General features: G+C 41.3%; 1 protein-coding gene across 1 annotated transcript in view; it reads left to right on the forward strand.

Annotated features, from left to right (window-relative positions):
• necab1 (N-terminal EF-hand calcium binding protein 1) overlaps window positions 1-15,702 on the forward strand; it is a gene marked incomplete at both ends in the record, with an annotated part of 112,051 nt that overhangs the window by 1,456 nt on the left and 94,893 nt on the right. The window contains 3 exons of the mRNA XM_080735336.1: window positions 10-199; window positions 5,901-6,116; window positions 13,300-13,380. Coding sequence (XP_080591462.1) covers window positions 10-199; window positions 5,901-6,116; window positions 13,300-13,380 — 487 coding nt within the window. The remainder of the gene's footprint in view (window positions 1-9; window positions 200-5,900; window positions 6,117-13,299; window positions 13,381-15,702) is intronic.

Raw genomic sequence — 15,702 nt, forward strand, 5'->3', positions numbered from 1 at the left:
TGCCTATAGCACCATTAACGGAGAGGTGGTGGAGTTTGTGGACAACTACAAATTCCTTGGAATGCATCTGAACAGCTCTTTGGACTGGTCTGACAACGCTGAGGCGATCCTCAGCAAGGGGAAGAGCAGGCTGTTCCTCCTGAGAAGACCGAGATCGTTTGACGTGTGCAACAAGATGCTTCAGATGTTCTACCAGTCAGTAATCAGGGGATATCTTAAAAAGTCCTGGAATAAATTCCTTGCCAAAACATTTCTTCACCAATGTGTTTGTAAAGGTGTCTAGTAACACATCTCACAAAGACTGAAATTCAGTTTCCCTATAGGAAACTCTTTGACAGCTAGGGTAATTCTGGGTCTCATTCACTCACTAGGGGAAAAAGGGTCCCAAAAAATATGCTTTAAGTGGGATGTGCTGAATCCATTGCAAGCATTTGTTTTGCACCAAAAACATTCCTTGGGCTAGAAATGGACCCCCATACCACTGTGAAAAGTGATGACTCATCACTAAACCATCATTTTATGGGCTGTTTTTAGCCCAATGAATGTTTTTTTTGTGCAAAACAAATGCTTGCAATGGATTCAGAATAATTAAAAACACCTAGTTAGACCCCTCACATCCCACTTAAAGCATATTCTTTGGGAGTGATTTTTCCCCCTATAGTAGACCTATAGTGTATAGCGAGTGAATGAGACCCAGAATTACCCTAGCTGTCAAAGATTTTCCTAGGGAAACTGAATTTCAGTCTTTGTGAGATGTGTTACTAGACACCTTTACAAACACATTGGTGAAGATTTATTTTGGTAAGGAATTTATTCCAAGATTTGACACTATTTCTAAAGATATCCCCTGACTACAGTTATGGCTAGTGTTCTCTTTTTTGGAATATCTTGCTGGGGGTCAAAAAGCATCGAGCTGCGATGCGTTTTGAGCTTGTAGATCGGCTATTTTTGCTTCTTTTGAATTGGAAACCTGAATTATTTTTTGTTATTTTTTAATTGGAATCCGGAAATGTAACATTTTGATTTAATTTCAAACACATTTAGTTATATATTCATGTTGACTCTTTGAACCTAAATACCTACATTGGACATAAAAAAATACATTTGAATACTACTATACTAGTCATTAAGCTACTAATATTGACTGACTGACGGAATTAAAGCAGGTCATGTTTGGAATTGTAACAGCTGAAATCAATAATATATGAGTATTCCGGTATTAACCAGCGGGCTGCTTTAAGTGAAGGTGAGGGCCGCATGTGGCATGTATGCTCTAGAGGGTATGCGCGTGACATCATCATCGTACTAGGAAGTTATGCGGGAACGCCTACTGAGACAACAAAAAACTACTTTCTGGCCTTGAAAGCCCATACATCCAAAAAGTAAAGTCCTATCTGATTGCTTTAAAGTTTAAACTATATTAAACAACATTAAACTCACTCGCCACTCACAGTGCCACTCGATTTGCCATTCACTTTATGCATGCGCATACCCTCTATAAAATAAGAAAGAAAATCACAGATTTAAAATGTGTTTAGCTCTGTGGCTTATATGCAGTATGTCTAGATGTCAATCAATGGTTTGTAGTCCAAATCCGAAGGTTCATTAGTCCGAAGGTTCATTAGTCCGAATTTGTTAAGAATACTAACCCTAACCTCAGTAACCCTAACTAAATTCGGACTAATGAACCATTGGACTAATGAACCTTCGGACTTATGGGCAGTCCCCCTTCTTTTATCGCAATTACAGTTAACAAATCTTGCTGTGTTTGCACATTTGTTGTACTTCACCCAGCAGATATGGGAGTTTTCTTTTTTTTTTTTTATCATTGGTTATGTTTTCAAACTCTCTTTGGGTGGTTATGATTTGTGGGAAGTAGCCTACCGTATGTGACTCTTATGTGGTAGTGGTACAGTGGACAGGCGGTTAGAAAGTGTAGCTCAGTTTCACTTCATTTTCTGTTGCAAGACAGACTCACTGATTCTGTACCTAGTCAAGATTTTCTTTTTCTTCTTTTTTCTAGTTTGCTCTGCTTTTGGGTTGCTTCTCTTCAATGTGTCAGGTTCAGGTAGCTTTCTTTTTGCTGTTTTATACTTTGGTTTAGTCCACACACACACACACACACCCTCCTCGCAAAAGTAGTGTGTGTTATCAATGTACTGAAGATCCCGTCTAGAGCCCACCAACACCAACTGTATCACTTCCACTGGCTAGCCATCATAAAAAATAATAATAAAAAAAAAAGTTCCTTTTCTTTTGAAAAGCGTAGCATCAGAGTCTGTTCCAGAGAGATTACCTCCACAGAGATTGTTTGCGTATCCAATCTGGGTTGAATCCGAGCACCGATAGGCCTACAAAAATGGCTATTTTGATGATAAAGGCCAAATAAAATATGCCTGTGTGGCTGTGTGCCACAATTGGCTGCTGGGTAGCCTACCTACTATTCTTTTAGCCACCTAGTGGCGGAAAAAGAGACCTCTGGGAACTCAGATTGCCTACCTACTAACCTCAGGAACCCAGGCGTTTCATTCAAGAGAGAAACTAGACCCTGGCAATACCACCCCATTCAATTCTTATAGTTCCATCTCAAAAGTCAAGGAAAAAATATGTTGAACATGAATACGAAGAACAGGTTGCAAGGCATCTTGAAGAAAATAAACTGATTTACGCGTTCCAATCTGGCTTGAGAGAATCCCATTCCACTGACATGGCTTCTGGACCTCCAGAAGGCATTTGACTCTGTAAATCACTCTATTTTGATTGATAAACTAAAAGCAGTGAGCTGGATGCAATCTTACCTGAAAGGGAGAGAACAGGTGGTGAACGGAACCTTGCTAGAGTTCTCAAATTCTGCCTGAACCCGGCCGACCATACCCGAACCCGAGCCGACATTTAGGGTAGAGTAGGGCCTAAAATGTATGCTAATTGGTCGGGCCGGGTAGGGCCTCGGGCCGGGCCCAGTTAGGGCCGGGCCTTAATTTTCAGGCCTGATGAGAACTCCTTATTGTTCCTATAAGTATATGCAAACAACATGTCAACTGCAATCTGTTCCTGTTTGCTCCTGTTCCTACTCGGCTCTCCTATAGACTCGGACAGGGACAAATTAAAGGTTTACAAGATCCTTTGCTCTGAATTTGATAAGGTTTGCACATGGCTCACTGACAACAAACTATCACTATCACTATCACTATCACTATCATACCTGGGTAAAACTGAATCCATCCTCTTTGGGTCCAATTTTAACCTCAGCAAGGTCGATAACTTCACAGTCAAAGTGGGTGACAATGTTATCACAACAAAAAGACGAAATTATCTACTTGGGTTGCATCCTAGAGGCAAATCTTTCTTGTGACATAATGACATCTCGGGCTCACCTTACCCCTGATCATTTTTGAATGAGCCTGGTGAACAAGATACCCAACACCACTAAGATACCCATACCTGACAAAAAAATACATCCAAAACGTCAAGGATGTACACAATTACAACACCAGAGACAGCTACACAAATCACGTCCAACCCAGATTTGGCTCAAACAAAGGGTTACATTCGTTCACCTGCTATGCCGCAAACATGTTGAATGCCTTACCGACGGCCTAGTGTAAATCCATACCATCCTTTATAACTGCTCTGAAGTCCCTTACAGGGGACTCAAAACTGGAAGAAAATAAAAAATAAAAATAAAAAGAGACCAAGCATATCCATACCTCCCTCCCCCTGACCTTTTTACTGTAAATACCATTTATTTTTTAATTCTGTGTTTTTTTTTTTATTATTATTATTGCATAGTAGCCTACTGTGTTATTTCTGTAATTTATTATTATTTCTGCATGGACCCCAATGCAAACAAGCCTAACAACTTTCTTGTGGTCTGTATGCGTTTAGTTGATCTTGTATCAGTGAACTGTACTGTCCTGTACCTTTTTTGTTTTGATAGGAAAAGGTACAGTTTCATGTGTCATTTTGAACTCGTATAACAAACTTCTTCTAATAAAGTATATAATCAATCAACGCTATTGATCAATTAGAGAGAGAGAGAGAGAGAGAGAGAGAGAGAGAGAGAAAGAGAGAGAGAGAGAGAGAGAGAGAGAGAGAGAGAGTGGGCGGGGGGAAAGAACTGGCCAATCCGTAGGCTCTATTCTCCTAATCACATCACATCCGCATTCAGCATTGGCGCGGTAAATAGCCTACTATGGGTAAATACAACAACAACAAGCACGCTACACTACACTACAGTAACAGTACAGTACAGTATCGACAAGTAAATAACTTCTTCTGCTGCGTAGACTACTTTCTTTATCATTGACGATCAAAAACTGAAACACATAGACGACGGTAAGAAACGTGTGGCACTGTGGCATTATATTGTATTTGTCATCGTATCGTCTTTTTTTGTTTTCTTTTTTCTCAACTGGCTGGTGTGTGACTGTAAAATGTGTAACGTGTAAAACTCATACTCTATGGTAAAACTGTTAGCTTGCAACCCCACCACTACTACATGGTTTAACAGTAGCTCAAAAAGGAACAATGCAACTCACTCATTACACTGTAAACGACAACATGCTAACGCTGAGAGAGTGTTCCAGCCAGGTATGTAGCTACACACCTGTATAGTAGGGCAGCCGCAGGCCTAATATCCGTAATATCCGGACACTGATGCTGATATATCGGTTAATGTGTTTGTTGATCTCCTGTAGGCTGTCACAGTCACTGTTTAAAACTAAAACTATGATTATTTGTGTACACCCAGGGCTAGTAGTCAAAATGTATGCCCTATGGCAGGGACCCCTTAGCTGAGAGAGAGATGAAGCAGGGACCCCCACTACATATTGTATATAATTGTGTTGCAGATTAAAAATGTTTGTAGATTTCTTACACAGCTTAGACTTGTTTGACAGCACTGCCATCATGTTGGAGTAATGTGTATTTTCAGTCATTTAACCACTTGAGTGTCAAAATACTTACTTAGCCTGCTCTTCTTTTCCCTCTACAAACCTCTTTGCCAAAAATAGCCGATCTACAAGCGTAGGCGGTGTAAGCTTGTAGATCTGCTATTTTTGGCTAATGTTCCACTCAGAATAGGGATGCTAGGGTTCAAATGGTTAATGTAAAAAACATGATCCTATCACACAAAGATTTGGCGGCCCCCCTGTAGTAAATCTGAGGACCCCCTAGGGGTCCCGGACCGTCGGATGGACCCCCTGTTTAAGACCCCTGCCCCATGGCATAGGGCACAGATAGCATAGGGCAGAAGCTATCTGTGAGCAAAAGCACATGCTAACTAAAACACTGTCTGCCTTGTTAAAGCTCCATTGAATTGTTATCAGGTGAGAGGACGCGGTGCAAAAAGAAGACCTGCCTTCAGAAAGTGCGTCGTAAAGCGGGGAGAACCTCGATCAAACAAGGTGAGTAAAGGTGTCCCTGTAACTGTAGTGAGGTAAATAATTATGTCAATAATAAATAGTTTTGGTCTGATCTCTCATTCTGGTACCATGGTAAGCCAGCCAGTCACCTGAACTCAAATTCTGTTTTACCAGGCTAATCATCTGGCAATCTAGCATTTGGAGAGGAAAAAAATAAATTGTAATAATTATGCCATTGCACCATATTGCAGTAACTATATTTTCCTACAAAGCCAAAGTGCTGTAATTACGTTTTTGGAGACAGACTTCATGACGTTGGGGGGATAAATAATTACCTCAAGAACAGATATACATTTAGTGTAATATCACTTGAAACCCTTTTATGAGTTTATGTGTTAATTAGGCATAAACTAGTGCCTGATAACTGCTTTGTAGGGCAGGATAGCACTGTTGAGTGTGACAAAGTTATGATCAATAAAAATAACATTAATAATAAAATAAACGCCATTGTATTATATATGCTTATGTCTTGTTCAGGCACACCAGTGTAGTCCAGAGACCCCAGTCACCAAACCTCAACACATGGCGACTGCAAAACCGGTAACCGTGAGCCCCAGTAGAAGCACCGTCCGACTAGGACTGGCCCCGACGCCGGCAGATAAAACAGAATGCCTGCACTGGGTAGTAGACGAAGTCCGAGCCAAGGCAGCGGCGATGGCACCCATCGTCATCTTCTGCCGTGCAATAAAGCAAGTAGGAGAGGTGTACGGCTACCTTAAAGCAGAGCTGAAGGAGGATGCCTGGATAGACAGGGACCCAGCGAAAAAGTCAGAAACACAACTGATTGGCATTTTCCATGCACATACATTAAAACAATACAAGGACAGAGTGATTAGTTCACTGACTGGACAGGGGGGGAACTGCAGAGTTGTGGTTGCCACAGATGCACTTACCGAGACGGGCCTCGACTTTCCTAATATCTCCCACGTCGCGATCTTTGGTCCACCGCACGACACAGAGACGATAGTCCAACAGGTCGGCAGGGCCGGGAGGAACGGACTGCCAGCGCACGTGGTTCTGTACAACACAAAACAGCATTTGTATAAGCCAGTAAAAAAAGTCCTTCAGCTAGGCAGAACCAGCTGCTTCAGAAAAGCCCTGTACAGTGAATTTGAAGAGAACACACAAAGTCTCGAGCCAGGGCATCTCTGCTGTACGTTTTGCCACAAGTCATGCACATGTGACGTGTCGGGTGTTTGTGCGGTGCCTCTGCCCAATTATGAGCTGGCGAAAAAGGGGTTTGCGCCCGTGAAGTTTCGGCAGGTAACACGTAATCAAAAGGCCTTAATCAAGGATATGTTGGTGAAGTACAAAAACGATTTGGTTGCCGACAAGCCATCCCTCTTCACTTCAGCAGCACTTGCTACAGGATTCAGCGATGAGCTGATTGCTGGTGTTGTGAAAAACTGTGCACACATCTTTGACGTCAATTACATTAATAACCATCTTCCTTGCTTTAGCCGGCGACATGCAAGGGACATATTACAAGTTATACAGGAGGTTTTTCACGACATTGATGATATGCCGCCGCCTAACCTCCCCCAGGCACCTTTCCGTGAGCCAGATCTGAATTTCACTGGTTATTTTGACAAGCCAGATGAAGATGATCATGATTCAGATGAAGATGATTATGATTCAGATGATGGATTTTGAAGTTGGTCTGAGCATGTCAGTTACTTTGTTTCGAGTCACACTTTTGTACCATTCTGAATGTAACTGAATAAAGATTTCCTTGTTTAATACTCGATTATGTTGTTTTATCAATTGAGACTGCCAATAACTGTGTTAATAGTGATAAACAAACAGAATCCAAGAGGTCTAGCTTGTTCTCAAGCTCCCCAGGTTTTGGTGCAGACCATATTAGTCGAATACAAAATTGCTCTTCATCTTTAAATAAAGTTACATATATTAGATTATTGAGCCAGGCAAATAGACAGACCAACACAGGTCTGTGGCTATTTGCCTTGCCATTTCCAACAAAGGCAGTGGACTTAAAAGTGAGAAAAGACAGAATGCTTTCAATATTAACTGTGAAGAGTAAGTATGGTAAATATAGAGAGCCAAAACTACAGTATATAAAGAGACAAAACTATCCTCATCAATTTGATGATATAAACGACGCTGACAAATACACATCAGGTATTGTCAGTTGTCCCAACTATGATTAAAAGAACATTTTGTAGCTCTAATCAATGGGAGATTATAAAAGGCAGCTTGTATAGTGATAGCAGGCTACCACATAAGCAGCATCACACCTCAATGAGCGCTATATTAAGTTTGGTTTCCCAGGAGGAGGGAGACTGGAATTCGAATCCCAGGTGTGACACTTATATAATACTTTATAGTCCCTAAGGGAAAATTGCTATGGAGGCATACAATAACCATAGTTATTGTGTCCCAATACAGTATGTTTGTATGACATGACATAACGATAATTTCATTTTTAAAGAAAATACACAATACAAATGATACTGATATGATGACATTATATTGTGCATCTCTGCTCAAAATACTATACTATTCCACCAGCACAATAACACTGGGTGCCTAGGGATAGACGACGCACAACAGCTCTCGTGTCACAGATGATTGACGATTGACAGACATGGTGGTGGAAGAAGTAATCAAGATGATTTACTTCAGTAAAAGTAGCAATACCACAATGCTCTGTCTGTTACTGTTGAATACGTTGTGTTTTGTGCACTATGGCGAACGTCCACTAGATAGAGCTGTTGCACTGTTTTTAAAAGCTCAGAAGCTTGAAGAATCAATGGACTTGTGTGTGTGTGTGTGTGTGTGTGTGTGTGTGTGTGTGTGTGTGTGTGTGTGTTACCATTGTCTTATATTATTTGACATTCATCAGTTTGTTTAATACTTTTGATGCAGTGGGCGGCCTAATGGACATTTTTTGTTGAGTTTGAGAACTTTTAAGGAAAATACCCAGGGGGCAAACCAGCCTTTTTTTAGGAAACCTGCATTTGCCCCGACATAAAAGGTTGTCCACCAGAAATATTATCTATGACCCAGTAGGATCACAACCTATATGGACAACCCGGTCAATTTGTACGGCAAAGTTCCAATATGGCCGCCTCAATATTAGCCCCTATTAGTTTTAATGGGGGGTGAATAGGGAAATTTTTTAAACTGAGGGATATTTCCACGAAACTTCACAGGTTGATCAATGGTATACATATTATGAACATTTTTTGTATTGCAAGTTTCCATGAAATCCAATATGGCCACCACAATATGGCCGCCATAATGTAAGGACCCAGAAAATAGGTTTTGCCTCTAACTTCTGAACCAGATGAGCTAGAAACGCAAACTTGGTGTCTATTTCATGGTGTCTGACCATGGGAGACTCAATGGAATAGCTAATTTTATTATTGGGTGTGTCTGGACCTTTATTGTGCATATTTGCAAGATGGTGGATTCCCAAAATAGAGCTTTAACATAATTTCTACCATGATTGTTGACTGCTTTTGCAAATACAAGCAATATGAATCCATTTGCTAAGATTTATGGCACAGAAGGGACTTATACCTGTATTATTCTTGAGTTTGCATGTTGTCAAAATGGCTGTAAACGAGATATTATATTTCCTGTCCGATTCTACTGTATGTAGTTGTAGCAATGACTTCAGATAAAATCAGAGACCAAAACAATGTATCTTAGAAATTATTTTTTTATTTAAAAAATGTATAAAAAAAGAGAGCGATTATCTCAATGAAATGAATGCAACTGCCTTTTAGGGTCTTTCACACATAGACATGCACATGCTTTCCAACAACTTCAGCTTCAGGGAAATTATAATGAACACATGATTAAAACAGGCTGCATTATAATGCAAATAATTGCTAGTCACTATCACTGTCATGTGTACCTATCCTGCTGCATCTTGTCTCCAGTCCTTGGCAACGACACCCCAAGTAGCATGCAATTCCCTTCTTCGCACATGAAGTTCAATCACCCGAGAGAGACTTGGAGTAGAACCGCTGCTCCTTCACTTGGAAAGGAGTCAGCTTAGGTGGTTCGGGCATCTAGTACGGATGCCCCCTGAGCGCCTTCCTAGGAAGGTCCTCGATGCACGTCCCACTGGGAGGAGCCCCCGTGGCAGACCTAAGACCAGATGGAAGGATTATATCTCCAGACTGGCCTGGGAACGCCTCGGTATACTCCCAGAGGGAGTGGAGGAAGTTACGCAGGATAAGGAAATCTGGAAGTCTCAGTTGGAACCGTTACCCCCGCAACCCGATTCCGGATAAGCGGTTGAAGATGGATGGATGGATGGATGGCACATGAACAGTTTTTCTGGCAGCCTTTGATACAGCTACATGATATTGCCTTGTCCATTGATATAGGCCAGGCTGGCTCTGTAGATGGACAGGGGACTGCCTTCCCATCACTGAGAGACCATCCATATTCAGTGAAGCAAGGGATGTCTGGCTTCGCGATGTGTGCAGTTTTATCTATTATGGCTGCAAGAGCAGCTCTTTTCAGGTGCAGGCCAAAGGCATTTTCTGTAGGTGGCAGCAGCTTCAACAGGGTTGATCGGTTATTTAGGAACTGTACACTCTCAGCTTTGCCAGGTCAAAGTCCTCCGAATGGTCAGCTTTTGATGCATATACAGCTATCGTGAGGTCTCTAGCCTGATTCTTGACATCCTCTGAGAGGGAATAAGAGGAATTTTCACCAAACTCCTGAAGTGCAGGGAGATCTAGACCCATGCTGGTCTTGAACCATGCCTTCTTTCCAGTGAAAAAGGGATAGCTGGTGGTATCTCTGCCACTCAGGCTGTGAATAAAGGGCAGGGCACGACACTGTGCGAGTCCAAGGGCTGAGACCATGTGATGGATAGGAAGATATGCATCCTGCTCTGTTCTCACCCACAGCTCTGGAAGGTCTAGGAGGTGGGTGGCAGCATGATATAGATGCCTATATCATGCTGCCGCCATGGGAAGGCAGTCCCCTGTCCATCTACAGAGCCAGCCTGGCCTATATCAATGGACAAGGCAATATCATGTAGCTGTATCAAAGGCTGCCAGAAAAACGTTCATGTGCGAAGAAGGGAATTGCATGCTACTTGGGGTGTCGTTGCCAAGGACTGGAGACAAGATGCAGCAGGATAGGTACACATGACAGTGATAGTGACTAGCAATGATTTGCATTATAATGCAGCCTGTTTTAATCATGTGTTCATTATAATTTCCCTGAAGCTGAAGTTGTTGGAAAGCATGTGCATGTCTATGTGTGAAAGACCCAAAAAGGCAGTTGCATTCATTTCATTGAGATAATCTCTCTCTTTTTTATACATTTTTTAAATAAAAAAATAATTTCTAAGATACATTGTTTTGGTCTCTGATTTTATCTGAAGTCATTGCTACAACTACATACAGTAGAATCGGACAGGAAATATAATATCTCGTTTACAGCCATTTTGACAACATGCAAACTCAAGAAAAATACACGTATAAGTCCCTTCTGTGCCATAAATCTTAGCAAATGGATTCATATTGCTTGTATTTGCAAAAGCAGTCAACAATCATGGTAGAAATTATGTTAAAGCTCTATTTTGGGAGTCCACCATCTTGCAAATATGCACAATAAAGGTCCAGACACACCCAATAATAAAATTAGCTATTCCATTGAGTCTCCCATGGTCAGACACCATGAAATAGACACCAAGTTTGCGTTTCTAGCTCATCTGGTTCAGAAGTTAGAGGCAAAACCTATTTTCTGGGTCCTTACATTATGGCGGCCATATTGTGGCGGCCATATTGGATTTCATGGAAACTTGCAATACAAAAAATGTTCATATGTATACCATTGATCAACCTGTGAAGTTTCGTGGAAATATCCCTCAGTTTAAAATCTTTCCATATTCACCCCCCATTAAAACTAATAGGGGCTAATATTGAGGTGGCCATATTGGAACTTTGCCATACAAATTGACCGGGTTGTCCATATAGGTTGTGATCCTACTGGGTCATAGATAATATTTCTGGTGGACAACCTTTTATGTCGGGGCAAATGCAGCACACCTTCCTTTGCCCCCTGGGTAAAATAGAAAGATAACACTATAACACCAGTAACACTCCCTAATCGGGAGATAAGCGACCGTAGGTCACTTATCTCCACAAATAGGGCAAAAATGTGTTTTGCCAAAATCTTCCTGATCCATGTTGATGACATGAGTGTAGACATACTGTGTAGTGATTTTCGTGATTTTAGGGCAAAATCCGTAGGAGCAGTGTCCAAAAATGTGTTTTTAAAAATCGGCCTGGAGGTGGCGCTATATGGGAGAGATTCATGTTGATGGGATGAGTGTAGACATACTGTGTACCGATTTGCGTGACTTTAGGGCAAAAATTGTAGGAGCAGTGTCCAAAAATGTGTTTTGCAAGAATCGGCCTCATGGTGGCGCTAGAAGAGGGCCATGTGAGAAATGAGGGGTGGGGTCTCCGCGCCGGCAAGGCGGACGAATAGGTACCGGCCCCGGCTGTCCCGGTCGCTCCTAGCCGGAGTTACGGCATTTTATGTGAGCTGCAGTGTAGGGGGTCCTCCACTGGGGGCGCCACCACTTTTGCATCCGTTCTGGAGCACCAGGAGTGGGAGGTCCCCGGGAATTCCCCGTGAGCAGCCCCGTGGGGGTGGTCATTTGGTCAGTTTAGCACATTTGGTCATTTTTTACATCTGGGGGTCCCCCAGGGACCTGGGGGTCCCTGGAGCTCCGGGGGTCCTTGGAGGTTGTAGTTTGGCAGGTAAGGAACGTGTGTGCAAAATTTGGCATGGATCGGGGCAACGGTTGCGGAGATATGAGCAGGGCAAGAGTGTGACGTGTGAGGTGTGACAGACAGACAGACTGACTGACTGACTGACTGACTGACTGACGGACTTACACTTTGTGCAGGGTTTGATAGTAAATGCGACCTACGGTCGCAACTACAAAGCTGCATGGTGTGTTTTGTGATCTTGTAGATATGGCATTTTTGCAATTTTAGAAAGGGTTTAACAATGTCTAAAAAAAATTGCAAAGAAATACATCTTTATTTGAACATTATAAATAAATGAAATATAACAGTATAAGACAATTTAAGGTCTTTTCAAACCTTTTAATGCTACTGCATCAACATCAATAGGCTACAACCAGGATGCATTGCTGCATCTTGGTTGTAGGCCTATGTCTCATCTGTCTGTTGTGTTGAGTGAAATGTGGTGTAATTAATCCTTTTATTCGTTTTATTTGTGTAAGATAAGGCAACGTTTGAAAATATGCAACACTACCCGTCTATACAATCAATTAGACAGCACTTGATTATGCTTCCAACAACCTGTGGCAACTCTCTGGATTTGGTAGGCTCAAGATCCCATTGTCTGTCGGGATGGTTGCGCTGTGATTGCTCCTTTGAATTGAATTGAATTGATTGGCTAGTCAGTTGTCATAGGCACGAGCTCATGTTGTAAGAAAATAAATATCCAAACATTAGATATAAAGTTGATCATGTCGTTGTTGTAGCTAGGCTACAGTCAGACGAACAAGTGGCTGAGAGAGGAGAGAGAGAAGAGAGACAGACAGACAGACAGACAGACAGACAGACACAGAGAGAGAGAGAGAGAGAGGAGAGAGGGAGAGGGAGACGCTCTGTTTGTGAGAAGCGCTCACAACGGTCCCCATCTACACCAGAAGTAAAGCATCTTTTCTCCACTTCATACCAACGGTGTGAGAGGTAGCCACAGCACCTTAGAAACATCTGACACGGACAGACCCACACTGAGGTGAAACGAACATCTCTGCTCCTCCTCCATCCAACAACACTGAGGTGATCTATAAACGTCTGTTTGGAAGAAGAAGATCATGGATTGTTGTTCTGATCAGGAGCTCCAGTCCGTCTCTGAAGAGACCTGCTGCAGCCTCGCTCCACCGGAGCTGAAGAAAGGCATGTCCATCTTCATTGACGTGAGTGTGATTTATTTAATGTCTAGATCTGCAATGTGTTGCTTGTTGAATGTTGAGTGTTTGTGCAGTAGCACGCAGCAGTCTTTTCTTAACTTTGTAATGATATAGCAATAAAAATGATATGTAATTATTAGGGCTGGGACTTTAACTGATTAATTGCGATTAATTAATTACAGAAAATTAACGCGATTAAAAAAATTAACGCATTTTAATCGCACTTAGTTTTTGCACCACAGAACCTTCAGTTTCGGGCATACCGATCATAGCGATGCACCAACCAAGAAGAGACAACAAATGCAAAGGGAGAAGTAGTCGATCAGAGCGCTTTGCTTGGCCCAGTGGATGCAAAATTTAGATTTAAAAAACTCACTTGATGATTCACTTGTACAACAAAATGTGTTTTACTTGGAAAAAAATGCTTCTCAGGTCAAATATCGATGTGCGATTAAAATGCGATTAATTGCGATTAATTAATCACAGAGCCTGTAATTAATTAGATTAACATTTTTAATCGCATCCCAGCCCTAGTAATTATGTAATAAAGTATTACACAAATATAGACAGACACAGATAGACAGACAGACAGTTCGTGCATGCGAGCTTACGTGAAAAATGACAGTTGCATTAAACGGTTTCTATTGTCTAAAACAGTGGTTTTCAACCTTTTTCATATCAAGGTCCATTATTTATTCCACATTTGAGCCACAGACCACTATTTGATGAGATTTAGCCTCTCAGACCCAAAACATATAATATTTTGATAGCGTTGGATAAGTTGGTTGGTACCATAGGCAAACGTTGATTAAAATAACAATTCTTCTACATTCTCTATTGTGTAGACTTCTTGTAGTCTAAATGAAAGGAGTAGTTCACCCCCAAAATGACATTTCTTCTTTTTTCTTCTTCTTTTTCTTCTTTTGATTACTCACGCAATATTTTTAGTTTTTTGTCGCATTCCTAAGACAACATTCTGATTACAATAAATTTGCCCCCGTTCATTCCGGATGGGGACCCGAGTGCAATTGGGTCCCCATGCGGAATCAATGGGGGTAAATTTACTATAATCAAATGTTTTTCTTAGAAATGCGACAAAAACCAAAAAATATTATTGAACTCAAGTCTCAATGACATGAGTAATCAATAGAACATTTTTAATTTTGGGGGTGAACTACTCCTTTAAGTAATGCAGATGTTTAGAGAGTAAAATGAAACCAAATGGTTTCATTTTACACCCTCAAGGGCTAAAGATCCATAAGGTTCCATCCATTTGGTTACCAACTTTACATCATTTAGCTTTGGACCAAACTGGAACCCCCTCAAGGACCACTGGTGGTCCCCGGACCACTGATTAAGAACCACTGGTCGAAAAGTATAAACATGCATTCATGCTGTTTTAAAATGGTAGGCTGATGATGTTTGACAAAGTCAGACATCTGCATTTCTCAGGGAGCACAAAGCATCCATCCATGCAAGATTTGAGGTAAAAGTATAGCAATACCCCAAATGTAGAAACCACTCTGTAAAAGTCTATAGGCTATTCTATGTTAAACACTTATGTTGCAATGATTTTTTCCGGCCAATGTCCCGCGTTGCCATGGTTACCATAGACTTCCATGTAATTGTGCAAGTGTGTAAAAAGTGCACGCCCATGCCTAGATGATGCACCACGTGTGTAGATGCTGTTCACAGCTTTTAAACAAAAAAATCCGCTTGGAAATCCGTGCAGGCATTCATGATTTATCAGCCATTATGTTTTCTTCAGATGTAAACAAACATGGCTGCCATGTTTGAAAGAATGGGTTGGTATGGGGGTTAAACATGCAATTTCGCGATCGCGATCATGCCTAATACATTTCTGGAGGTCCAAATTTTTTTTTTGAAAAAATACATTTTGAAGATTTTTTTTTTTTTTTTTTTCAAAAACGGCCCAAACTCGGGAAACTCGGGGTTGGCACAGCACTAGTACCAATACAAACTCGGGAAACTCGGGGTTGGCACCATATGTGTTAATGGACATTTCTTAGCAATAAATTTAGTCTGCAAAGTAACTAATAACTACAGCTGTCAAGTAATTAGTAGTGGAGTAAAAACAATATTTGCTTCTGAGATGTAGCCTACTGTAGATGTATATAAAGTATAGAAATAAAAGAAATTGGAAATTGCAGTCAAGTGAAAAGTATGTTATTTAAGGACAGTATCTGAGTATATACCAGGGGTGAGCAACTTTGATGATGGTGAGGGCCACTATATTTCCACCTTCACTCCAGAGGACCACATTGCATATTGCTACATCCTACTTTGTCATTCTAATATCTCATACAA

Source organism: Nannobrachium achirus (genome assembly GCF_963921795.1).
Source record: "Nannobrachium achirus genome assembly, chromosome: 10".
Classification (NCBI taxonomy): domain Eukaryota; kingdom Metazoa; phylum Chordata; class Actinopteri; order Myctophiformes; family Myctophidae; genus Nannobrachium; species Nannobrachium achirus.